Below are 27,754 nucleotides of genomic sequence, written 5' to 3'. Positions count from 1 at the left end.
AAGCCTGTCAGAGATGGTTATGAATTGTTTTGAATGTGATGGTGAGTCTCTACCTTTCTTGTGCCATCTATAAATGTTGTAGCGGAGAACATAAGGGCTACTCTCACTGACGCATAGGGGAGAGAGAGTGTAACCTTACCTGTTTCTACTTCCTATTGAGTTCCCATTGGCTCCATATTGTCTCAAGCCATCTTCAACCTATACATGGAGCCGCTTGTTGTGCTACTCACAAATAACACCATCAAGATTCACCAATATACTGATTACACACAGCACTACACAAAAGTCTCCCCTGCTTCACACATCCAATACCTCAAAGGCTGCTTAGCATATCTGGAGGTTCAGCACCTACCTGATGATCAACCCAACTAAGACAGAATTCCTGCTAATTGCCAAGAACAGTAAACAAGATACAGTTCAAATCTGGTTCAATGGCATGAACTTTGATGCTTCCAACCACAACTTTAATCAAAATATAAAACATGTGGATTCTCTTTGGACATCAGCCTCACCCTCAAGGGAACACATTGTCTAAATATCAAAGACCTCCTGGAACCAACTTTCTCTTCTAAAGAAATTCAAGCCATTTCTTCCAGGATACCACCAGAAAGCAGTGTTAAAAAAGGAAAAACAAGACAGCAGCCTTTTACATCTATTCACCCAAGATTTAGAACAACATCATGTATCATTCAGGCCTCCCATTGATGCTCGTATTTAGGAAAGAGTTGAAGGTTCGCCTCTTTGAAGAACACGCAAAATCCAGCTAACTCTCCTCTTACTCATTTACTTTATGCTTTTCTTTGACAATGCACAGTGCTCCTGTGCCTTTCGTCTATGCTTGAGCTAGAGAAATACAGTATACGTACATAAATACAAATATGCTGTAGAGATGTATTTATAGCACTAGCCGTACCCCACAAGTGGCAGCAAAATAATCCACAAGTGTGCAATACCATGTGGGCCCTGCGAGTGGTATTGCCTTGTGTAACCTCACTTTGTTAGCTGCCATTGCGTTCACTCTGAAAAAATGTTTGATAAAAATATCCATTACAAACTGTTAGGAATATAACTAAATAGGAAATGTGAGATGCATTTGTCAAAGTCACATGTGCTTCACCTCTTATGACTCATGGCCCTTTTCAATACTCAACAATTTTAGTAAGTTGGCTTAATAGTAAGTTATGTTAGGAACAGACATTTGGCCATCAAAACTAAAAAAATCGGCTGGACAGTGGCAAAAGTTTTAATAGCTCTCTCAATAAAAGCTAGAGAGTACCATATGACACAGATGAAAAGAGTATCAGGAAACAAATAATCAGTAACACAGATTTTGTGTTTTACAGTAGATAATACTCTTATATACTCGGATATACTGTATTATGTGAGGAATACTATATTCCCCCAAAAGAATATTGGAGCATCTTTGGCAGCAAGAAACTGTGATGATGAGATTCATCCAATGATAAGGCTTTTCAGAGATCTTCACAATCGTAATGACAACCCTCTGAAATGTTTCTACATTGATTGTGTGGGAAGGGACCCATAAGGACGTCACAATAAAGTCAGGACTCAACACTCAGAATACATACTTTAAAGCTCAGCCCCCAATGGCCTCAATTTCGAAGAATAATGTTTGCTGTACATCTAAAGTCGTCCGATTTGTTGTCTTTATGTACTGCATGCTATGATGAGATCAGAGTACACTATCAAATGTTTTAACGATGCACATTAATGTAAGTGAGGCTCTGTCAATGAATGTATGTTAGTATAAAATTGGTGCATTGTTTTGATGTTGTGTATGTTATGTTTTTGTTGCTGTTTTTGCACATCCCCAATTGGTGCCAGTTGTACTTAGGCTTGGAGTCTCACAATTATATACTGCAATTTGAATATTGACAGTGATGCTGGATTGTATAAAACAGAATTTTGTAATTCAAGGGGGGAAAGTAGGAAACACTAAGCAATAGTAATGTTAAGTTGCTTTTCCACTTCACCCACAAAGTGAGTTTCTTTGTAAATACTGGTGATCCAACTGCAGAAGGTGGTGCTTACCTGAGGTCACTGAATGTGCCACAAAAACCTTTCTTACTGAATAAGTGCAATTTGGAAATCTTTCAAAATCATTTTCATTACATTTGTGTGTGATATATTTCATGTCAGTCAAGTAATTTTTTAAGACTTTTAGGTAAAGGAAATATGAACTGTTACTCATTATATCATATGAAAATTATTTGCAGATCTGTTCAATTCACCAATGTCGCCTTTTAGGGAAAAGAAACTGAGATATGCCATATACCATTGATGTTATGAGAGACCATTGCAACCTGCATGGATTAACCTTTGGGGTTTAAGGAATAAAACCATCCATTAGTAAATAAATACCAGAGACATGGTAATTGGACTATGGAGACAATACTCACCGGCATTAGCAACAGATGTACTTTGTATTAGTTTCGAATATCTTCAATTTTGAAAGATGAATGGAAACTTTCATAATCATTTAATTTTGGCACAATTGATAGGCATTTTCCGTAATAGCAGAATATCGCTTACTGTTTTCTATATGTTTGCGTTTATTCACACATTTTATCAGCCAATGAATATAGCTTATTTTAAAAAATGTTACACATTTTTTTTAAAACAGTTATCATGTTTCAATTGGTTTACCAGGTATTTCCAGCAGCATGAACTTTGATGAAGAGGAAGATGATGAGGATGAAGACAGTTCTAGTTCTTCTCAGTTAAACAGTAATACTCGCCCAGGATCTGCAACCAGCAAGAAATCCAATAAGGTAATGATTGTGAAAGCTCAATATGAAAGCTAGGATCTTATTTATAGATCTTAAACAGAAATGTCTAGAATCTTTCACACTGAAAACCTCCCAGTGACGTCCGAATGCTGCCATCCAAAACACCTAGGCCACTGGTTTGGGAAGGAAGATATATATCATGTCCAGGATCGGTTCGAGCAAGAGCAGGGATTACAGAGAATGGAACTTTGAACAGCCTGCCCTGAGACGTTTGTAGTTCCACCTCTCACCCAAAGGTTCTTCAGAGCCAAACTGGAAATCACCTCTGCAAGATTGTGAGCAGACACTTTGTCAGGAGACACTTGAATGTGCGTCTACCCTTCTATAAAATGCATACGTGCTAGGTAGCTACCAATTTAACTAAAAAAATATGGCGGGTCTTGGGCTAAAAATTCCACGGACCTGATAATTCTCGCCTCGGTGCCTATTCCAGTCATGGAGTCCCACTCTGCAACTCTGGGCAATAGCTTGCTTAATCTCCACAACGGCCCCCACAACGCTAAGGATGCCTGGCCTCCACCTTGGGGGTGCCCAGGAGTGGACGCCTCACAGGGAAAGCCAGGATGGGTTCCACAGCGGTATTTGTACAAGCGCCTTGAGACCCTTGCGGGTGAGTAGTGCGCTATACAAGTATCAATTTACATTTACAGTTTTTACAGTACAGTGGACCCCCTCAGAATCATTCATATTAATGCAGCTTCACATGATGTATCGATGTGGCCTTTCCCTCTGCATCTCGGCCCTTGATGCCTGTTACAGCCAGGAGAGATTAAGCTGCAAACTATTGATTGTTTTCACAAAGAGCACTTGGACAATTGAGAGTAACATTTAACCGATATGATTCTGACCACATGCTTTGCCTCTTACATAGCACCTAGAATCAATTTAACACAGAAGTGGATGTAATACAAACCAAATAAACGTAACTAAAACAGCTTCGCACTTCAGGTACCACAGATGGTGTCACTCTACATTCAATAAGCAGTCACTCCTGGTGCAGACTCCTCGGATTCAGGAATTCAATTATGACTTTTAAAATGCTCGCACCTACCATATTCTCAGCTCAGACAAGCAATCAGGAGCCCCGTAGATTTAATAAAAATTGATTTGAGGAGGATTTGTTTTTAGAAAACTGTAAATCCAGTTTTCATAAATCAGTATTTACTTATTCTAGAATCACTGATGTCCCAGGACACTCAACCTATAAGCCAGATATCTCCAACCTTGTTCAATGAAAATCATCCCGAGCTACTGATAGTAGTGATGTAATGTTGACCACCCCTTTTAAGATTGTCAGCATTGACAACATCAGTGCATTAGGCAGCGTTGCCATCAGTAAAGTTAAAAAAAGATAATCAATTTGGAAAGCCTCAACATGGGTGATACATAAAAGCCATAGCTGCAACCCACCTGGCACCAAGGTAAATCAATTTTTCTCCAAACATCAGCTGCACACATTTTTGTCTTGAATACATGCTTTTGAAATTCTGGTATAAATATTATAATTCAACTAAGCAAAAGCTTCTATAATACGGTAGTGGCTGGATAGGAATGGTGGCGGGGGTAGAAAAAAAAAAGACGTAGCTTTTCGTTGCCGGTCACCGGTGGCCAGCCTCCTCCTCTCCTCCTACGCAGGAACGGGAAGCACCCAGGCTCACATACTCTTTCAGCCAATCATGATGCTGCATTACAGCAGTGGTGTGATTGGTCTGAGTGCCTTGGTTCAGCACTCAGAAAGGTACTGGAAGGGCATGTTCTCCACCCAGGTTGACCAAGACAGCTTGTGTAAAACACACAAAGAGTGCATGATGGTTTGGTCGGTTCAAGACGGCAGGCCAAACTGTCATGCCCACTTAAGGTGCAGCAGGACCCTTCCTCCACCCTCTCCCAGGCTGTAACAAGCCTAGCCCGCCTCGCCCCAACCTGGCTGGCTACGTACTGAAGAAGGAAATGGTAATAACCTAACCTTATTAACGCTGCGTTATTAACATTTTCTATTCGCATTTATTTATTTTATTTTTTATTTATTTGTATCATTTATAAAGCGCGCTGTTACCGAGCAGGGTCCTGGCGTTGAAGTGTTAACTCCCATAATTGTCAAACCTCTGCCTACTGCCTGAAAAGCCAAGTGTTTATATTTTTCCGAAAGGCCATCAGGTCCGCACTTTGTTTCAAAGCTAGGGGTAGGGCATTCCAAGCAGTGGCTGCCCCTCTGACGAAGCTTCTGCCCCCCCATCGTGCCTTCCTGATCCGGGTTGGCTTAATCGACCCTTTGTTGGCTGACCTCAGCTGTCTGCCTGGCGTGTACCATTGGAAGTACTGCTGGAGAAAAGATGGACCAATTCCATGTACCGCCTTGTACACTATACACAGTGATTTAAACATTATCCATTTGCGCACAGGGAGCCAGTGTAGTATCCTGAGTTCCCTGGCAACCAGTGAAAACTTGGGCAGGCCGGCGATGAGACGCATGGCAGCATTTTGCAGCACCTGCAGTTTATTGAGCAATCCATGTTGGGCCTCAAGGAGAAGACTGTTGCAGTAGTCGAGGCGGGGGAGCACAAGTGCCGTCACCACCGTTTTTTTGCAACTGTCCGACAAGAAAGGGAGTATCTTCCTAATAATTTTCAGGGCCCAGTAAATGGAGGAAGTCAGTGCATTAACTTGAGGTTTAAAGGAAAGTTGATTGTCAATGAGAACACCTTACCTTAGTTACCGGAGTGGGCGAAGTGCCCATGTCGTCCGGCCACCATTTGGGGCTCCAGAAGTTGACATCAGACCCAAAAAGTAAGACCTCGGTTTTGGAGGAGTTCAATTTAAGGCAATTACTTGCCATCCAAGTGCTGACTGTGGTCATACAGTCCTGAAACCTGGCAGCTACGCCTTCTTCTCTCCCCGGGAGCTGTGATACGGCGATCTAAGTATCATCTGTGTAAGATGTTAATTCAAACCCGTAAGCCCGGATCACCGGGGCGAGAGATGAAACATAAATATTGAATAGGGTGGGGCTAAGGGAGGAACCCTGAGGGACCCCCCCTGGGAGTTTGAAAGGTCTAGACTCAAAATCTCCCAGGGCCACCACCTGAACCCTATTCCAAAGGAAGGCTTTCAGGATGCTCAGGGCCCTCCCCTGAATCCCGCAGTCTTCTAAACGATCCACCAGAATACTATGGTGGACCGTATCGAAGGCCGCGGACAGGTCGAGGACGACCAGAGCTGCACGTCCCTCTGCATCCAACGCCTTTCTGATCTCTTCAGTAGATTTAATCAGGGCGGTCTCAGTGCTATGACCTTCCCTAAACCCATGTTGGGCTATGTCCAGAAAACCTAGGGGTCTTGGCTATGAGGAAGAGATGAACCTCTTATTTGGGGGTAACGATATCTATCCAGTCTATCGAGTACCAAGCACACTTGCTATAAAGTTAAGCATTCAATTAAAGAAAACAGACCAACAGTGATTGTGGGTGAAACCAACAAATACATATTGGATTCCCAGGGGCCCTTTGCAGTTATTTGTTCAAAACTGTCTTTATATGCACTGTTCCTGTTTTTAATTAGGAAGAGGCCAATTCTCATTAAAGTTTCTCTTTTGTTGTCCTCTATCCTATTTTACACTCACCACTTCAACACCTCTTTTTAGTTTATTGCACTGCACCTGTTCCCATCATATATCAATGTCTACAAGGTCTCGGAGTGATTGTGGGTCAGAACCCAACTTCGACCGTGGTAATGGTAGAAATGTCTCAATGATCGAGAGACACACCATCCACGAGGGATAACCAGATGATCGTATTGATCACAACAAGACTTTGATGGGAATCCAATATGTATTTATTGGTTTCACCCACAATCACTGTTGGTCTGTGTTCTTTGTTTGAATGCTTAACTTTATAGCAAGTGTGCTTGGTGCTCGATAGACTCGATAGATATCGTTACCCCCAAATAAGAGGTTCATCTCTTCCTCATAGCCAATACCCCTAGGTTTTCTTGTAGTATATAGTAACATTGGGGATTGTAACCTAGGATGGTCTATAAACTTCCCTTAGACCCTTTACACAGAATAGGTTTATATATAAGGGATATGTCCAGACCCTGAGAAGATCTAAGAAATGTACAGAGCTGAAAATTCATAACCTTCTCAATAACTTTGGCTGGCGACGGCAGCCGGGCTATGGGCCGGTAGCTGTTAGGGTCGGAAATATCGAGTGTGGGTTTCTTGAGCAGCGGGATAATCAATGCCTGTTTCCAGCAAAACCCCCGATATCCAACATCTGGTTAAAGAGATTAGCAAGGGTGCATGCTATAGGGGTAGCGGCCAATTTTGCCACTGACGATGGGCAAGGATCTTGAGGCGAATCAGCAGTTTTGTAATCTCTTCCGAGCTCACAGGACCGAACACTGATAGTATCGCCTCCTGTGGATTGGCTATGGGATTCCTATGCGATCCTTCAAGTCGAGTCTGCCCAACTTGATTTAGAGGGACGACCCTCCACCGCCTTAGCGGAGGAGCCATTCCTGCTATAATAATAGCTACTCTCAGGTACCTAGAGAGCTACTGGTAGCTCACGAGCTACTCATTGGAGACACCGGCTATAAGCTGTGTTTTGAACATTTATGCATTCTTGATCAGTTTAAAACAAGTGTCATGGTACTGAAACCCAAGGATTATTGTCAGCAGCTATAACATTGTAAACTTATTCCTTCTGCAACCAAATTTGTTGCAAGCTGTGAGACTCCTATTTGCTTGCATGTCTCGAGAAACGATTGAGTTAGAGCATTTTGAATCTTTAAAAAACTTTGACTTGGAAAAGTGGTTCTTACACTGTCATGGTTGCTCATTCAAATATTTTTTTGAAGCTCACTCAAAGTTAGTATGTTTCAATGTTTCAATATTTTCAGAAATAAACTATTCAGCACATCAGGTTTAAGCCTGCAGCTGAACCCCGGCGAGTGGCCTAAGCAGGTGACAGGCTAAAGCACTGGCTTGCCAGTTCAGACTGCACAGGCACCCATGTAGACCCCGAAGTGCATGTCATTGAAGATCCATTTAATTGATCCCAGATTCTGCACACCAACAGCAAACATTTAGAGCTTGATTGCAAGTCTGGTTGTCCACGGACTGCCAGACTCGAGGGCCGGGGGTGTGGCAGTGGCGATCTCCTGACCACCCGGTTACAATTAGTCATTGTCCCACCGCAGCCGCCAGGGAACCACCATTTCCTGTTGGTGGTGCGGTGGTGTGTAGGCAGTAATATCTCTGGTGGGACCACGGTGGTCAAGCCAAGCATATTCCAAGTTTCCTCCCCACCACAGTTGTCACGGCGGATACTCCTCCATGAAAACAATTGCAGAAAGGAAGCAAAGGGGGCCCTTCAGGTCCCCCCGATGACTCACGCCATGTGGATGCACACAGAGGGGCACAACATTTACCCCTCCTGTGTGCATGCCTACCAGTTCCTGCACGGCATTGACTTTACAGTCCAAGCCATGCAGGAAATGTTTTTGGCATTGAGGCACGGCTGTGGAAACATAAAAAATAAACATCGTACACGGGAACACTCGTAATCCGGTGGGCAACCCGACCATGGGTTTGGTGGTGTCGGCGGTGGGGCAGACCCAGCACCATACCACCAAGCTCGTAATCGGGGTCTTAGAGGCCACAACAATGTGCAAGCCCAAGAGTGCCAGGTGCAAAAGTGCATAAATAAACTAAATACTATGCAATGCACAAGGTAAGAGAGGAGAGTTTGTGAATTTAAGAGGAAATCACTCTATTCAAATACGGGTATGGTTGGCACATTTGGCCAGAACCGATTTTAGCTATAATCCTTGTTGGCGCACCCTAGTGACCTCCTTCTCCAAGTACTCCCTCTCTGCACCTTATCTCTCCATAGCCTCCCTCTCACATGTATTTAATTTATTTAGTAGTGCTACTCATACCAATGTAGGGTGTTAAACCACTTTATATCACACATACAAGGTGTAGCAGTCACGGGTCATGGTAGGCAATATATTTTAAGAGTGCTTGGTCTAGAGAAGCATTAACTCAAGATTTAAAATGTAACCTAGTGGTTCGTGTTAACTTTACAAATAAGAATTTAGGGCTACTCAAAGAGAAACCCTTTTTAGCAACTTTAGGATTATGAAAGTTTGCATGCATCTCTTTGATACCAGTCCATAGCTCACTGTGCTATATTAGAAGGATTGTAAATTATGATCTGCAAGTAACAAAAGGATCTCTGGGACAAAATCAGTAATCTACTGACCTCTCTACATAAAATGCAGGTCTGGGATCTGCATGGTTTTCATTTACAGCAGGAATGTCAACCCGGTTAGCCCTCTGCACTACTTTATGGTGAGTCAAAATACTAACTAGACAAAACTCTGTTTCTCTTCAGAAGGTACATTAATCGTCAGAGTAATCTTGACATATTTATTATTGCTTGAAAATTACTCGGTGCACAAAGAACTCTGCAGTAGGTGCTTTTAACTCATTAAAGACATTTTACAATGCAGCATCCTCGGAGCTCGGCAGTCAGTGCTCGGGCACCAGTCACAATGCCCTAAAGCCGGCCCTGCATTTAGCACATCCTTCTGGCACACTTATTGAGCTTTCACATTCATCACATGAATCAACGTAAAGCTAACATACCTTCAGCTGCTTATTATCATTTTATTTTTCCTTGCTGAGCTAAATCTAGAGTGGGCTGGGCCATCATAATGGACAGCAGCAGCAGGAAGGAGGAGTGGTAGGCTCTGCTGTAAGTGCGTACGACGGTTTGGCCGGCTGTCTTAAGACAGCCAAACTGACATTTATTTATTTATAGAGTTTTATATAGCGCGAACGTGACCCACGAGGGTATCAGAGCACTTTACAGTAGAAGAATAACAATGGATGAGGTAGTCAACACAAACAGAATTGTCAATTTGTCATAATAGAAATATAAATGAAAAATATGTACATAGAAAGAGTAAACGTTGCGCATTAGACAGTTACAGAACGTTAGAACATTGTGCTATCAGACAAACATACTTATTCCTAGATCGATTAAAAGTAGATTTATAAAAGTAAATATGATCAAACAGATTTACATCCAACGAAGCATTAATCTGCAAACAATTGTAGAGCAACAGGGTTGTGATGAAAAGTCATACACTCAAATACAACCCATACTTAAACTTCGGACATGAATTTGTTCATTAGTAGATGTTTTACTTTCTTTTTGAATACAGTAAAGGAGGAGATTCCAGGCACTAGTGGGGTAGAGAGTTCCAAATCTTTGGAGCAATGCCTGAGAAAGCTCTGCAGTCTGTTCTCTTCTTCCGGAAGGATTGTTGTTTCAGAAGTAAAGTGCTTGCACTTTGTCGTTGTCTACAGCCTCCAGATTTTTCCAACTTTAGCGCCAAGTAACTGGTTGTGTTGTGAATTGCTTTGTGCGTCATGCACGCCCCCTTAAGGTGCATACTTGCTTCATAAGGCAACTAGTTCAGTGCTTTCAAGGTTGGTGAGATGTGTCTGTTTCTTTTGGTTCCAGGTACCAGTCTAGCTGCAGCATTCAGAGTTTCTCTCAGCTGTGCCAGCCTGTATTTAGGGAGACCAGAGAGTGTAGTGCTTCCGGAGTCTAGTCTTGGGAGTACTAGAGCTTGTACATCAACTTTTAGATCAGCCTGAGGGAGGAAGGGTTTAAGTTTCCTTAATATACTCATCTTGTGATTAGCTCCCTTGGTAGCAGTAGAGATGAGCGACTGCATATTCAGATGTTTGTCAATGGTGACACCTAGGGATTTTGCTGAGTCTATGATGAGGGGGACACAGTCAAAGGAAGTTAGGTGTTTTAACCAGAGGTCTATCTTTGGAGTGTAGTTGGAGGTGAGATGAGAATGAATTCCGTTTTTTGGTGTTCAGCCTCAGGTGGTTGTTAGTGAGCCACTTTGCGTATTCAGAAGCGTAGTGTTAAGAGCAGTGAAGTCATCTAGTGAGGAGAGATCAAGGTATAACTGGGGATCATCTGCATATCAATGATAAAGAATGTTGGCAGTTTTCAAAGCATTCGCCAGAGGCACCATTAACAGATTGAAGAGAATGGGTGAGAGGGCAGATCCCTGAGGCACACCAAGAGTGACCACGGATGGTTGCGAGAGTGAATTCTTCATCTTGAATCTTTGAGATCTGTTATTCAGGAAGGAGGAGAACCATTGCAGTACAGTGCCCGAGAGGCCCATCCTTCTTTCCAATAGGGACAGGAGGTTGTTTGCTTGACCGTATCGAAGGCGGAAGACAGATCAAGAAGTATCAAAAGGCAAGATTCATTTCGATCAAGCATGATTAGTATATCATCTATAATGTGCGTGAGTGCAGATTCTGTGCTGTGTCCACTTCGGTAGCCCGATTGGTGACTGTCTAAGAGGTTGAAGTTCTCAATGTGATTACATAATTGTAGTTGAACACATTTCTCCAATAATTTAGCCAAGTTGGGGATATTGGTTAGAGGGTGGTAGTTGTTAGGATCAGATGGAGAGGCGTCAGCCTTCTTTAGAATAGGAGTGACCTGTCCTATTTTAAGACATCTGGAATGGCACCTTGAATCAGGGAGGTGTTTACAATTTTAGACCATAATGGTAGTATAGAAGTTTTTAAAATCTTGAAAAGGGCAGGTGGCAAGGGATCTGAGAAATGATTGGAAGGGTTGATTGCTTGGAGAGTGTTGTAGATAGTTTGTTGAGAGATTGGCGAGAAGGTGTGCCAAACAGCATTGCTTTTAGTGACTTCCCATGGGTTATTAAAATGAGCTTCGGATAAACCACCCAATTTGGGATCTAGTGCAATAGGTTGGGGGGGAACTTTGATTGGATGTCTAGCTCAATAGTTCTAGTCTTTCCATGGAAGAAATTGGCAAACACGTCACATGTAGGAGTGACCAGGTCATTTAACTCACTATAATTAGTTATATTGCAAGATTGTTGCTTGACGATTTCAAAGAGTTTATTTGTTCGGTTGCTCGCTTGGTTCAACTGACTTCGGAAAAAGTCTGCCTTTGCCTTAAGAATCTTCCTATTGTACGAATTCCTTAACTTTCTAAGATGCTCAAGGTTGAGAATGTTAGGAGCCGATTTCCAAAGACGTTCAGCAGCTCCTAGCTGTCTACACTCCAAGTTCAGGTCTTCATTGAACCAAGCCTTAGAAATCCTAGAGGAGACATTTTTTTTCCTGTAGCGGCGCCGTGTAGTCCAGAGTTTTGAGTATCTTGTCATTGTGGAAGGTTGTAAGCTCATGTACATCAGTTATGTCCGACATGAGGGTCAGAGCGGAGTTGCACTGGTTTGCCAAGGAGATGGGATTGATAATTTGTAGATTCCGTTTCCATTGCTTTGACTTTGAGGGTTGTCCCCTTTTATGCATAACTTTGGTATTGATGGAGAAGAGGATGCAGTAATGATCAGACCAATCACAAGGTGTGATGGATTCAAGTAGGATGACGTTTGATTTTGCAATGATGAGGTCCAAAGTTTCTCCCTTGTTATGCGTTGGGCTGTCACAGAATTGGGATAAATCCTGCTCTAACAGAAATTCTTTAAAACAGTCCACAATATGCTCACTTGCATTGTTCTAATGGAGGTTGAAATCACCTAAGAAAATATGAGGAACTAGGGAGTTGGAATTGGATGCCATGAACTCCATAATCTCATCTTTTTTTTATTTTTTTATTGAGATGGATCAGAATACAAAAAAAGGGCATAAATACAATTGAGATATCAGCTGGATAAAAATATCGTGACAAAATACAGACATAAGAATTAAGAAGAAACGCATATACAGACATAAATATTTCTTATGCGTTTTAAAAACGATCAGCTGGCAGGAGAATACATTTGAGATTGTAAGAAAAGAAGAGAAAAGACATTATCTTTACGTGCGTTACATACGGACATGGACTCTTCAATTTCATCATCTTGTTTTCCTCCAGTTACTAAGAGGTGCCCAAATTTTTTTACCATACTCTTTCTTCTTTTTGCCCTTAAAATTGTATAAACACTCCTCAATGTTATGGATCCCAAGCAGTCTAGTTAGCCACATCTGAAATGAGGGGGCTACAGGATCTTTCCAGGCCGCCGCTATTAGAATTCTTAACACTGCAACACACAGAAAAATAAAAGCTTCGGCTTCATGTGCGACTTTAAGATTTTCATCCCTGCCAATTAACACAGTAGTTGGGGATAGAGATATTTGGCACTCTAGCAGCCCCGATAAAAACTTCTCCATTTCAGTTAAAACAGGTTTAAGATTTGGGCAAGAATAAAACATATGAGTTAGATCTGCCGGACCTTGGTTACATCTTGGACATCTGTCTGAATCCCTTTTACCCCATTGAAACAACTTCGCGGGGGTGTAATAGAGATTAAAAATCATCTCGTAGTGTTGTGCTTTTAGGTTGGTTGCTCTCAATACTTTCTTATTTAATGCCAGGGCATAGTCCACGTCTACATTTGGATCCCCTATTCTAAGAGCCCAGGCGTTTTCTACTTGCGCAACATCCTCTTCCATGCCCTGTAAAAGATGACCATATCCTATTTTGATCTTTCTGCCCCCATTCCTTATATATTGAACAATCGGGTTTAACTCCTGAATAGAAATCCTAGGTCTTAGAGATTTCACTGTTTGTTCTAACTGTTTATACAACATCCAGTGAATTATTGGGATACCATATCTTTGTTGCAAGACCTCGAATCCTAACAAGTCGTCCTTACACATCACGTCACCCAAACATCGGATACCCAATCTTTTCCAAAGGGCGCTATTCCTGTTCTGTCCAAGATGTAAGAATGGGCTTGAGTTCCAAAGGTCTAAAGTGCCATTGATCTTAGGAATCTTAAGAAATTTCAGCATCAACTTCCATACACCCCAAACGCTTAACATCACTTTACTTTTACTCCTCTTATAATACCGCACGTTAACTTCACGAGTTAAAATCCCCATAGCTTTTTCACCAATTAACAATTCGTGTATTGTGGGCATTCTGAGAATACCAGGCGACAGTGCAGGAGTGTCATAGCACAATAGATGTTTCATATGCAACAATAAACAAACCCAATGATACAGTCTTAGGTTAGGAGCAGATAGCCCTCCTCCCTCTAGTGGTATTGAGAGTCTTGCTAACGATCTTCTCACTTTACCATATTTATTTATTTATTTATTTATTTATTACTGGCATTTATAGAGCGCGACCAAATACCCTTGGGTGTCTCGGCGCTAGACTGCAGTAATGTCTCTCCTTAGAGGTAGGAACAGAGGGCTGAGTGAATGTGTTACTGGTCAAATAACCACGTTTTCAATTTTTTCCTAAACTGTAGGAGTGAGGAGCTGGATTTAACGTAGTAGGGTAAGGTGTTCCAGATCTTAGAAGCTGCAACAGGGAAGCGACGGTCGCCCCAAGTGACTGTCTTACTACGTGGGGTGATTAGTTGATTCAGTCCTAAGGAGCGGAGTGCTCTGACTGGTTTGTAAGGTTTTAATTGCTCTTTCAGGAAACGAGGCCCCTGATCCTGCATTACCTTGTAGACTATACACATGGCTTTAAACTTTATCCTATTTTGGATCGATAGCCAGTGATAGGTTCTCAGAGTGTCTGAGATGGGAGCGAATTTGGGCGTTTTGGATAGCAGGCGTGCAGCCGCGTTTTGCACCGTCTGAAGCTTTTTTGTGACTCTTTTTTGAGCGTTCAGAAAGAGGCCGTTGCAATAATCCAGAGTAGTAAGGACCAGTGATGTGACCAGGGTCTTAGCGGCCGTGTCAGGTAAAAAAGGCAAGATTTTCCTGATCATCCTGAGTTTAAAATGGGCCGTGGAAGCTACCTTATTGGCATGGGCCATGAAGTTGAGCTGGTCATCAAACATGACTCCCAAATTTCTGACCTTAGAGGTAGGACAAGGTGGAGTGCCAAAAGTTGATGGCCACCAAGTTGTCGGCCAGGATGGTGAAAGGTTACCGAAGATGACTACCTCCGTTTTGTCGGAGTTTAGCTTCAAGCAGTTACCTGCCATCCACTCACCTATGGCAGACATGCCAGATTGGAACCGTTTGGCTACCTCCTGACCGTCGCCTTTAATGGCCAGCACCAGCTGCGTGTCGTCAGCGTAGGAGGTTAGGCTCATCCCATGTGCTTTGATGACACTAGCAAGGTCCGACACATAAATGTTAAAAAGTGTCGGACTTAGGGATGAGCCTTGAGGAACCCCGCAAGGTAACGACCGACTGGCAGATTGAAAAGGGCCCAGTGTGATAGCCTGTGTTCTGTTAGCCAGAAAGGAGGCCAGCAAATTTCTCGCAGTGGACTGGATACCCATTTTTTCGACACGGTTGACTAAGGTCTTATGGTCAACCGTGTCGAATGCTGCGGAAAGATCTAAGAGTACCAGCAGGGCTGTCCCTCCTTGGTCTCGGATGGCTCTTATATCATCCGCTGCTTTAATAAGAGCGGTTTCCGTCCCGTGGTATTTACGGAACCCAAACTGGGTGTCATCGAGCTGAATATATCTCTCTATATAATCTGACAGCTGTTGGTTCATAGCTTTCTCCGTAATTTTCGCTAAGAATGGGAGACTTGCTATAGGTCGATAGTTTTTCAGCTCTTGTCTGTCGAGATTGGCATTTTTTAGTAAGGGCTTGATCAGAGTGTTTTTCAAGGACTCCGGATAGGATCCGGAGCACAAGATGGTGTTGCAGACTAGGGTAAGGATGGGAATGATAGTATCTGAGACCATAGTCAACACTGACGTAGGGCAAGGGTCCAAGGCTGAACCTGATTTAACTGATTTCAGTAAGATCTTAGTTTGATCCGTAGTTAAAGGATTAAAACTTGTCAGAGAATTGCTCAGGACAGACAGAGGAGGATGGTTGGGGGTGGGAGATGGTTCTGAGGTAAAAGCTTGATATATGTCGTTTACCTTCGCAAAGAAAAACTCTGACAAGGCATCGCATAATAATGCGAGGGGGGGGTATTAAATCAGGTGTGTTACCCGATAATGTTTTAGCAATATTGTATAGCTGTTTACTAGAATTTTTGGCTTGTTCTATGTGTTTGGAGAAAAAGAACTTTTTTGCTGCCGTTATCATGGATTTATACGTGGCTAGAGCATCTTTATATTTGTCTTTACTTTCGCTGTCATAAGCTCGTCGCCAGTGCCTTTCCCTATTCCTTGTTAATTGTTTTTGCGTTTTTAGCTCTTTTGTGTACCATTGGGCAGTCGGGGTACTCCTATTTCTCGAAGGAGACTTAGTGGGTACTAGTTGCGAGGTGGCCACACTCAGCCATTCATGGAATTGGTGTGTAGCAACACTGGGGTCATTGGATAAATCCGGTCTGAGTTTGTTTAATAGCGTGTTTAAGCTATCATAGTTTAAATCCTACCATGCTTTAAAAGGACCTTGCTTAAGGTGAGGGGTCTTTTTACTCAGTTGTTCTTTAATGGTCATGTTGATAAAAATGGCCGAGTGATCTGTCCAGGTCATGGGGAGAATGTCGGTGACATATAGGTCTTCGATGTTTGTGAATATGCCATCAAGCGTATGTCCTGCTTGATGGGTTGGGGCGTTAACCAATTGCCTGAGGCCGATTAATTCTAGGTCTGATGTAAGGGAGATAGTGTCCTTGTCGTGGTTTTGTTCAAGATAGAAATTAAAATCGCCCATGATGGTGGTGGAGTCGTCTGTGGCTATGGATTCAGTTATAATCCCCAAATTGGCTAGGAACGCTGCTCTGGACCCCGGGGGTCGATATAGGAGCACTCCCTTAAAACTGAAGGAAGGGGTGAATTTTATAATGAAATGCATGGCTTCACATGCCATGGCTGGAATGGGGGAGGTGCGGATTTCGAATTGATCTTTGATTATAATGGCTAATCCTCCACCTCTGTTTTTCACCCTGTCCTGCCTGTGGACAGTGTATCCTTGTGGAACTGCCGTAACCAGGTCCGGGGCAGAAGCATCATCTGTCCATGTTTCTGTTACGTACAGTGCATCTAAATTATAGTCAATAATAAGGTCAGCGATCTCTTGGCAGTGTTTAGGCAAGGATCGAGCGTTGATAAGGGCCATATTAATATGCTTCGCCTTGGTGTGCTTGGTGGAATTAATGGCGGTGGTACTGTTAGTAAAGGGGATGATGGTATTACAGTGGGGACATTTCAAGTCAATACCTGTGGGCATATGTGCCAGGTCAATGAAAGAGCAGCAGGAGGTGGTCATTGGGCGGAGCCGCAGCAAGGAGCTCCGTTGATATTGCCATAGGAACTGTGAAAACACTGCTTCCATTTTTTTCATCAAGGCTTCATCAATCAATAAAGGAATAGCGCGGAATAAATACAATAATTTTGGGAACATTGTCATTTTAAGAACATTCCCTCGACCGATCAAAGACAGATGTAATACATCAATTCTTCTCAGATCCTTATCCATTGACGCTAGTACCGGCAAATAATTTTCCTGGATGATTTTACCCACATCAGCATTAATTTGTACTCCTAAATAAACTGCAGAGTCGACATATCTTTGATCCCTTTTCTGAATGTTCTTTGTACAAATTATTATAGTTTTTTCAGTGTTGAGTTTATAACCTGAATAGGTCCCAAACTGCTGAGCCAAGTTAATTAGTTCCTGTATTGCCGTATTCGGATTATTTGTAACAATTGCCAGGTCGTCCGCAAACGCCAATAATTTAGTGGTATGTCCGTGAGATATAACAGGGGATATTTTATCTGAAGCAAGAATCTTCCTAATTAACGGGTCGATATATAATGAGAAAAGTATAGGAGAACAGGGACAACCCTGGCGTGTGCCTCTTCTAATCACTACCTCCTACGATTGAAGCCCCATTGTAGTGATTCTGGCAACTGGGTCCATATACATTGCCTTAATACCTTTCCTACATTTTTCTCCGAAGCCCCTTTTGTCCAACACCTCCCACATGAAGTCCCAAACCACACGGTCAAACGCCTTCTCGGCGTCCAATAAAATCATAGCCATGTCACCCCCTGTAGCGGTGACAGCATTGAATAGTGATATAGCCCTAGCTGTATGTTCAGTAGTACCTCGCCCTGGGACAAACCCATGCTGCCAGGGTGAGACGAGTTGACCTATAATCCCTCCTAGTCTCTTAGCCCATATTTTAGAATATAATTTTGCATCTGTGTTTATTAATGATATCGGCCGATATGAGCCGGGATTCTCCTCTGGCTTTCCCTTTTTGTGAAATATCACAATATTGGTCTGTTTCCACGTATTCGGAATGATACCTGAGCAGATAACTCCGTTAAAGAGATCTTCGAGCATGGGAAGAATTTCATCACTCAGAGCGCTATAAACCTCAATTGGGATCCCATCTGGACCTGACGCTTTACCCAATGCCAGTTCACTCAGAGCATTTTTTATCTCCTCGATTGTTATATCCCGTTCCAATCGAGCTCTATCTCCCTCCTCCACCCTTGGTGTCATAAGAAACTGGTCTCGCATGAGTGGTACCACCCCTGGCTCCTGATCATAAAGTTTTTGATAACATTTCTGGAACACGTGTATTATAGAATTTGGGTCAGTATATTCTCTCCCATTGTATTTGATCTTGCCAATTTTATTTCGGTTCGATTTTTGTCTGATACGGAGTGCTAATGCTCTACCAGCCTGCTCACCAGTCTCATATCTCCTTGCTCTTTGTGACTGATATTCGCATATCTCTTTCTGAGTGATTATTTTTAAGACGTCACCCTTGACCCGGGCCATATTTCTAATAGTCTCCCCACTATCTTTACCGGATGTTATTTCATCAATGTGACATCTCTCTATTTCTGCCAAATCTGCGATAAGCTTATCTATCTTGCTTTTATCCTCTTTCCTTATTCTTGCTGCACAGCTGATCGTCTCTCCCCTTAATGCAGCTTTAAAAGACTCCCAAACACCATTTCTGGAGGCACTATATCTATTACATTCAAAAAATTCCTTCGCCCATCTTTTAATGTGTTTTAAAAACCTTTCATCATTTAATAATTTCCTATCAAATGTCCATCTAGATATTTTCCTTTGTACATTGGGAACCTTATATGAGAGTATCAGAGGATTATGATCGGAAATTATTCTTGGTAATTTATGAATATTGACCTTACCAATCTCCCCTATTGTAACAAAAAAATAATCCAACTTGGAGTACTTTTGTGCTGGATGGGAGAAATATGTATACCCTCGATCACCGGGCATCTTTTCTCCCCATACCTCTACCAAACCATGAGACTGGATCAGGGAGCTTATGGCTGCATTAACTTTTCGTTTGCGACCTATATATTTACTTCCCTGTTGCCAGTCTGCAGAGATATTCATATCGCCACAAACTATCATTGGGGTAGTCCAATTAGCCAGCTCTTCTTCTAATTTATCGTAAATCATTGGGTCATCCTCATTAGGACCATATATTACACATAGTGTGAACCCCATATTCATTTCCGCTAATAACCATCTTCCTGAACCATCTGTTTTAATGCATTTCACTCCGCCCAGATGACTTTTAGCTAATATAGCAACTCCTCTGATCATTAATGATTAAGTGGAACATCCAATCAGGGTATACCCATACATTTCCAGGATCTTCCTTTTATTCCAGGGAATATGTGTTTCCTGAATACAGACTATATCAATATTATTTGTTCTAACCAAATGGCTCAATCTCTGCCGCTTCTTCCAATCATTTAAACCACCTGCATTAATAGTGCAAATTCTAATGTCTGACATATTTTGAGTATTTACTTTTCCTACACTGACTATTATCCAAATGACTGATATCAGCCCAAAACCTATTCCATTCCATCTCGTGATTTTCCAGAATTTTCAACCCCCCTTCCCTCTCCTCCCCCACCCTCTCCTCCCTCTGCACTCTCTCCCTCCCCCTGCCGGGCTCCAGAATGGAGCCCCCCCTCATCCGCCCCCCTTGTTCAGAGGCGCTCAGACCGCTGGTCTGTGCACGTGATGGTTGCAGCTCAACGTGAGGAGATATGACCTTTAGAACCTTACCCATTCCCCACTTTTTTTTTTCCCATTTTTCCCACCAAAATTTACACTGTGACCCCCTACCGTTTCCATTTCCCTCCACCTAGCTAACTAACTAACTAACTATCTACCTGCTTAGAATATTCCGTATTATCCATCATCCATTTACTGAGACTCAACAGATTAATATTTATCGAGACCACCCCTATACTCAGTTCAGATAAAGATAAACATTATATATTAACGGCCCCTATTCCCAACTGGGCTTAGCAGTTTAACAGTCCAGCTGCTCCATCTACAACATCAAAAATTATTTAGCTTTAATCTCCGAGGAGAAGTAAAATGTTTTTCCATCTTTAATTATCTTGAGTTGAGCGGGGTTAATCAAATAGGCCTGCATACCCTTGTCCTGAAATGGTTTGATCATCTGCCGTAATCTCCAGCGTCTCTCAACCGTGATATGACAGAAATCAGGGCGAACAAAAAAAGTATAGCCATCGACTGTCTTTTTTTTATCAGGTCTCGCCCTCTCAGAAATTGCTTGTCTCAAATTGAAATTGCCCAGAAAAATTAAAATTGCTCTGGGCTTGTCTCCCTCTTTCGCATTTTTATAAATGTTGGCTGGGGTACGATGTGCCCTCTGGATCTCCCTGTCAAAATCCCAGTCTTTCAGATCCAGGAAGGCGGACTCAAAAAGTTTAACAACAAATGTTTTCATATCTGTACCCTCTGCCCCTTCGGGAATTCCAAGAATACGGAGATTGTTCTGACGCGATCTATTAGTTTCCACTGAATATCGGTAAGCTGTTTCGTTTGCGTATCAACTTTGCTGGCCGCGGCTGCTGATTCAGCTTCTGTAGAAACCACTCTGTCTTCCAGATTGGTAACTCGCTCTCCCAGATTCACACAGGCTTTAGTCAGCTTTCTAACCACCCCTTGCATTTTTCTGACTGCCGCCTGAGACTTACGGCTCTCCTGTCTTGCTTCCTCTCTATGCGCCCGTATCTCCTGGTGAATAACCTCCAGGAGGGACATTTGTGCTGATTCACCATCTGGGCTGTCTAGGGTAGCATTAGACTGTGGTTGCTCTCTTTTCTGGCTATGTATTTTCGTTCTCACCACCATTTTTACCGCTGTGCTCGGGGGACTACTTTCATCGGGTTCCAAATCGCTGCCAGTGTCTATGTCACTGATATCTTGATCCAAGCTATCCTCTCCTTCCTCCGACCATTCACCACCCTCAGACACAGAGAAAAATGCCTCACTTGGAGCTTCTTTTTTAACGCCGTTGCTCTCCCCAGTATCGTCCTCCAGGATCTCCTCTAACCCTCTATGTACTGCCATACTATTGACCACCTGATCCGCTGCGGGATTCTCTGCTTGCTGCTCTTCCCCCTCCGCAATTACAACGGTATTTAGCTGTTCAGCAAGACCCTCATCTGTAAAGTCGGGGGTAGTCTCATCAGTCTCTGGAGTAGTCTGTATGTTATCTACCTTCACATCTTTGGAGTCCTTGTTTTTACTCATTTTTTGGAACATATCTGAGATTGGGGTGGTGCCCAGAGTATCAGGGTTCCCTTTACTAGCCCCCTGCTGCTGTGCCATTTTTTTAACCAAAGGGGAGCCTTGTTTCTTCCTCTTACCCCCATCAATGTCTGTCATTGACTCCGCTAGTTCTGCTGCTGCCCTCCTCCTGGCCGCCGCTTTAGCACTGGCACTCATCTTGGGGGCCATGATTGCCCTCCTCCTTTCCTCTGGCCCAAATAGCTCCTTACCGCCTGGGATACTTTCGTTATCAGTATCCTCCACCTTCAGCTCCACAGCACCCTCCAGAACGTAAGGCTTCTCCTCCTCCTTCCTGCCTCTTGAGAGATTTGTCTCCTGATGCGATTGTTTCTCTGCTTGCCTGTGCCCACCAACGCGGGACTTTCTTCTCCGCTGAAAACGCCGTTTTAGCAGCAAGCTCCGCACCGCTTCGTCCTTGAAGGCTGACTCCGCGAACTCCGTTGTCTCCACCTCTGCCTGCAGTCCGATAGCCGCTCCGCCTCTAAGCCTCCGCGTCAGCTGCACCACGTCCAGTAACAGCCGCTTCAGCGGCTGACGGCAGGTCAATTTCATAAAGCCGTTTCCACCTCGATGCCCGCGTTTCTTTTTCTCCGCCTCGCGTCTTTTGCCTCGCGCTTGCCTTTAGATCATATCACCCCGATGCAGCCATCGGTAGGGGGATTATGGGGTCACCGTTCATACATTGCACCCCTCCTCACGCGAGCTGCTTCCCGACCGTCTCACACGGCCGCCATCTTGAACTCCATAATCTCATCAATACAAGTCAAATTATCACCTGGTGGTGGTAAAATATGTGTAACTTACATGTGATACGCTTAGAATCTGAGATATTGATGCAAAGATACTTGCACTAAGAAAGCTCAATGGAGTCTGAGTGTTTGACTGACAGTGAGTTACGATATATGTAGGCTACCCCTCCACCAAGTTTCCCAGTCCTATCAAGTCAGATTAGATCATGGGAGGGAGGAACCAGTAGATCGAGAATGGGAGATGAGGGGCTATTAAGCCAATTTTCTGTGAGGACCAAAATGTCTAAGTCGTCAACTAAAATGAGATTAAAAATCTCAGTAGTATGTTTGCTGGCAGATCTACAATTTAAAACCCCACACTTCAGCTTGTTGAACCAGGGGATTGAAGCAGTCAATCCTAAATTGATATTTGTGAGGTTATCTCTGTTAACAGCTCTGTTATTAAGTGTAGGTTCTACGAGGGGGTTGGTTACAAAATGGTTTGAATAGCACTGCAATTAGACTTACTATTGTCAGATTCCAGGGCATAGAATATAAGAAGGTCATCTATGTCGCTGTCTGAGAGATGATCTCTTGGTCTCTATGACCCAGTGAGGGAGGATAGACTACCAGTAATGGTGTTAATCGGGAGTGAGACATTGGGTGTAAGTCTACCAGGTTGGACATAGTTTTGGTTGGGTTGAATAGAGTTGTTAAAGGGAGCATTCATGGGGCAATATTTTATCGTTTGGAGACTGATTACATTCACGGTTTCATTGGTGGCTTTATGTAGGATATGAAGATCTTTTGTGATGGTTGAAAGATTAAGCATGTCATCCTTAAGATGAGATAGGCCAGTAGCTAACTCATTGATTTGATCGATCAGGACAGAGATGGGAGAGTATGTAATAGGTGTTGGCGTATGGACTGTTTGGAAAGGCGAACTGTCCGTAGTATCAATATGCATGTCTATTGTAGGAGTGGTATAGTAGCTGGGCAACAAGGTAAGGTCTCCCCCTTGAGGTTGGGGAAGGATCACTGAGTTCCGTGATTGGATAGGCGAGATGAGTGTAGCCACTGTAGGGGTTCCTTCATATACTGTGGCAGGTAGTAGGTGAGTGGAGTCTAGACCATCCTCTATGTGTGATTGTATAGGTGAGATGAGTGTAGCAGGTGTAAGAATTCCCTCAGATTCTGCAGCAGATAATAGGTGAGAGGGGCCTAAGCGATCCCCTGTGTGTCAAGGGGGGGAGGGGGACAGTTTTGGAGACATCCAATTTAGTGCTATCCACCGAGGATGGCCAGGATAACATTGGAGTGTCAATCAAGGTGTGATCGGTATGAAGGACTAAGTGTGTATCTTCTGGTCTGAAGGGACCAGGCGTGATTTCAGCCAGATAGACTAGTTGGCGGTGATTACTGGAGGTTTCAGTCCTACAGAGGATAGGGTCTGAGAACAAACCAACCACGCGTGGGCCAGAAGACCCATGTATAACAGTAACAGATGTGTCTGGAGAGATAGGCACCAAGACAGGGGCAATATTTGTCCGATTGGGAGAGTCTGGTAAGTTTGAAATGTCAGGGGAGATTGGTACCAAGACAGAAGCGAAATTTGACCTATTGGGAGAGTCTGATAAGGCATACTGAGAGGGAGGAGGTAAGGAGACGTCTAAGTCCTGGAGATGCGAGGGTGCAGACAGTGTGTTGTCACTAATATTTACTGCTTTCTTGAAAGTGGGGAAAAGTCTGTCAAAGATATCTAGATTCGTTTAATTGGATTGTATAAGAATATTACCATTATTGTAAATAGTAATGGTGGCATTCAGAGGATAAAGATCCAAGGCAATAACCATCAATTTGATGGCATACAGGGATTTCTTCATTGTCGAAATATGAAGCATAGCGTGAAGGGTATTTCTCCATTGGGCACGTTTATTCATATGGAAGATAAGGTCATTAGCAACAATGCCCTTGTTAGTGCAGAAATATGTATCTAAAGCAAGAGTCTCTGTATTTTTTATCATAAGACGGTGTTTGAATTTCTTAATTGCATGTTTAGTGAGGTTACCTGGGTAACGAATATTGTAGGCATTGTGGCCTGCAGGTTCCTGGTCTGAGGCCAATTTTTTTTTTTTTTGTAATTCGGAGGAATAACTATATATTCCAGAGGATATAGATTAATAAAGGATTAATAAAAGTTAAAAATAGTCTTAATCGGATAATGTAGGACAAGTCAGGGGAATGCACTATATTGAGGACCTCCTAAATTCCCTTACCTTTAAAATAGCCGAGACGTAATCTAGGAATTTTTACCTGCTTCACTGTAGAAAACAGTGTTAAGATACACCAAATAAAGTTATATGAAGTCTTGAACAGGCGCCATTTTAAAGCTAGGCAGTTTGATAGTAAAATTCTAGTCCTGTTTCCATGTTTATTACTGGTGGAGAAGAGTCACAAACAGACGCCATTTTATAGTCAGGCAACCTGCCCTATGTCTAATTCAGGCGCTTTTTTTATGTGAGAGAGCAGTCCACTTCCCTAAAAACTCACCTCAATAGAGATAAGCAGTGTAATAGTCAAAAATGCACAAGCAAGCATCCCGCTACACGTACCCCATGGAAGGGCCCAGACCAGGGCTCGAGTCGGGGTACCACACGGGTGGACGGCGTCCCCCCACTTATTTTTCCGGGGTGACGCCGTCCCCTCTGCCAAACAGCTGGACTTCACTCTTTGGCCTTTCTGGGACGAGATGCTCGGCACCTTTCGTGACGTCACTTCCTGTCGTGACGTCACTTCCGGTGACAGCGTCCTCCCACTTTTTACGACTTGTGCCCTGGTCCAGACCAAACAAGAGACAGTGCGCAAAGACCAACCATGTGATCTAGCAGGGCGAGAACACACGATCTGGCCTCCCCCTTCTCCCGACACCAGCAGGCTCCCAGGTTGGCTCATGGGAACAGTTCAAAGTTGCAGAAAATCAACAGTGCGTAAAAAAATCTGCAATGTGTTGCACAGCATGGGTAAAGAACAGGCACAAGCTCCCAGGACCTGAGCATCAAACAGAGTATTTCCAGCAGAGCGCAGCATCTGGATTGTCGTAGGGAAGCCTTAGAACCTGTGCATGGACTGCCGGAAGTCGAGAGGAGTAGAAGAGCACAGCGGCGGCGGCTGACAGGTAAGTAATATTTTTTTTCTTATTGTTGCACTGGGTTGTCCCACCACTTTTATTTCATAGTAGTTGGCACTGCTACTGGGGGCTCTGGTTCAGCATCAGCATTAATAGCAAAGGGATGGTCTAGAGTCATAGGAACCAGCCAGAGGCAGGAGCAAAGAAGCATTGAAACATTCGCTACACGAGCAGAAGCGTGGGTGTCATTGAGTGAATTACATTTGTTTTGATGGCTCTTTTTTATCATTGAATTGTCTTGTCTGCTCATTCACAAGACAGAAGAAGAACCTAAAAAATAACAGAAAGACACAGTTGTAGGGTGGAGATCAAGGGGTGGGAAAAGAACCAAACGTAGTTACTCTGAGAAACAGGAATGAAGAAAATCATAACGGAAATGCAACTGAGGCAAATGGAGTGAGAGTGCGCAAAGAAGAATGTAGTAACAGAGGAACGCAAGAAAGTAAGGAATGATGGAAGGAAAACAGAGCAGAAAGGGAAGAAGTTTCTTAGAAACGAAATGGAAAGGTAGAAAGAATAATTGAAGTGAAGAAAGAGAAGGGAAGGAAGCTTTTTGGTGGTGAAACAATTCCTAGGGGCCTTCGTTGAAATCGTCAGGATTGTGTGCTTCAATCACTCACTCAGTGGCAGCAATATATTGTTCAAAGTGGTATGTCTTTTATTTTTCTGGATGCTTCCCTGGGCTGTTGCCTCCAGTATTTGGAGTCAAGAGGTCAGGTTCATTTTTAGCAACTGCCAGAATCCAGTAACAGACGCCTGCTGCCAGATGTCCACATAAAAATGCCTCAACAATACATCTCATTATAAAAGAACTACAAACCAATGTACGAAGTTGCAAGTAAACATGTTTACTTGCATAGTAATGCGAAAGAAATGCTCATCTAAAAAGAATAATAATCTGTTAGAAGTGATTCTTTAAAACCTTTATTTTAGTTGTTGTTCACAAAACATGACATGCCATTTACTGCATAACAATTGCTTAGCCAACGTGTTTCGCAACCAGCCTCCCTGTACCCCATAAGCAGGATGTGGAACATCATTGTGTACACCAAGTCAAAGGGGGCCCTGCGCAATACCTTTTTTACCGCCATCTCCCAACTTGAGCTGTATGCTGCGCCAAATATGGGATCTGATCGCCAGTGCGGCCACCTCTCATCAATAAGAGTGGTAGGGTATCCTCATCAAGCATACCTCCCAACAGCTGCTTTTCCCAATTGTCCATGTCTGTTAGCCATTGAGCTACATGCTGGAGGTGTGTTGGAAAGTACTAGAGTTGCATATATGACAGTGCCAGCCCCGTCTCCTCCGTGTCCCTCTTATGTACAGCCAGGGCAACTCTGCTGCACCTCCTGGCCCACACCAAAGAAATTAACAGGCTATCGAGATGACGAAAGAAGTCTGTCCCAAGTGTGAACAACTTGTTCGGAATAAGGTATAAGGAGCTAGGAAGAAAGACCATCCTGGCAATGGCCACCCATCCATTCACCAACAGGGGTAGCTTCTTCTAAAAGTCAGTCGACCCTTTCAGGCCCCTCAAAACTCTGTCCACATTGAACCACCTGTAGGTGGCCTCCGTATGTGCATCCAAGTAGCAAAAACTCATCCGCTCCCAGCGAATCTCAAGCTCAAGTAAATGTTTCGGTGGAATTGTGCCCAGCGTCCCCTGTGAAAACAGTGAAACCTTTCTGACATTGACTTGCAGTCCAGAGATATGGCCAAAAGCAGCCATATGTCTCATTAGGAGTGGGATCTACCCCTTGGGTGTGTGGAAGTAGATTAATGTATCGTCTGCATATAAGGAGACAATGTGATTCTGTTCACCCACACACAGGCCCCAAGGCTCTAACTCCCTGCGTAATATAATTGCCATTGACAGCTAGCATGAACAGGAGCAGCAAAAGGAGACAGCCCTGTCAAGTGCACCTCCCAACTGCAACGCCACCGCCACCTCACCTCCCACCCTGATCCACACCATGCGGTCCTTGTACAATAAATGAATCCAACCAAGGAACAATGGGCAAAACCCATCCCCCGGAGCACTGTCATTAGACAGCGCCAGTTGACAGTGTTTAAAGTCTTCTAGAGATCAATCAAGGATCACTGACATAATATCGAGGGACATAATATCGACTAGCAAAAATATCGGTGAAAAAATATCGACAGACAGAATATCGACTTTGTATCTACAAACAGGTAAGTACAAAAATATTGAATAAAAAATATCATTTGAAAAAATATAGTTTATAAAAATATCGACTTTATTAAAAACAATGTTAAATTAAATTAATATTAAAAAATAATTACTAAAATATACTTAAAAATTACCTTATAATAATTAAATAATTAATTAAAGTTATAAAAACATTTTTTAAAAATCATATTTGTTAAAACATATATATATAGTAACATAATATAATTAAAATATATCCAATATTATTAC

At 43.0% G+C, this 27,754-nt stretch overlaps 1 protein-coding gene and 1 long non-coding RNA gene across 4 annotated transcripts in view; one reads left to right on the top strand and one right to left on the bottom strand.

Moving 5' to 3' along the window:
• The window catches only part of LOC147731057 (uncharacterized), a 114,341-nt gene extending 89,482 nt beyond the window's left edge, over positions 1-24,859 (bottom strand). Inside the window, exons 1-2 of the long non-coding RNA XR_015308413.1 lie at positions 24,740-24,859; positions 2,668-2,766 (exon numbers count right to left, since the gene is read on the bottom strand). This is a non-coding gene — a long non-coding RNA (uncharacterized LOC147731057). The remainder of the gene's footprint in view (positions 1-2,667; positions 2,767-24,739) is intronic.
• The window catches only part of TUB (TUB bipartite transcription factor), a 536,930-nt gene that overhangs the window by 418,067 nt on the left and 91,109 nt on the right, over positions 1-27,754 (top strand). For all 3 annotated transcript variants that reach the window (XM_086956017.1, XM_086956015.1, XM_086956016.1), the window contains exon 6: positions 2,671-2,792. In XM_086956017.1, the coding sequence (XP_086812143.1) occupies positions 2,671-2,792 (122 nt within the window). The remainder of the gene's footprint in view (positions 1-2,670; positions 2,793-27,754) is intronic.

The sequence above is a fragment of the Lissotriton vulgaris genome, chromosome 2_1, assembly GCF_964263255.1.
Source record: "Lissotriton vulgaris chromosome 2_1, aLisVul1.2, whole genome shotgun sequence".
NCBI classification, from domain to species: Eukaryota; Metazoa; Chordata; class Amphibia; order Caudata; family Salamandridae; genus Lissotriton; species Lissotriton vulgaris.
This window is presented reverse-complemented; position numbering and strand designations above follow the sequence as displayed.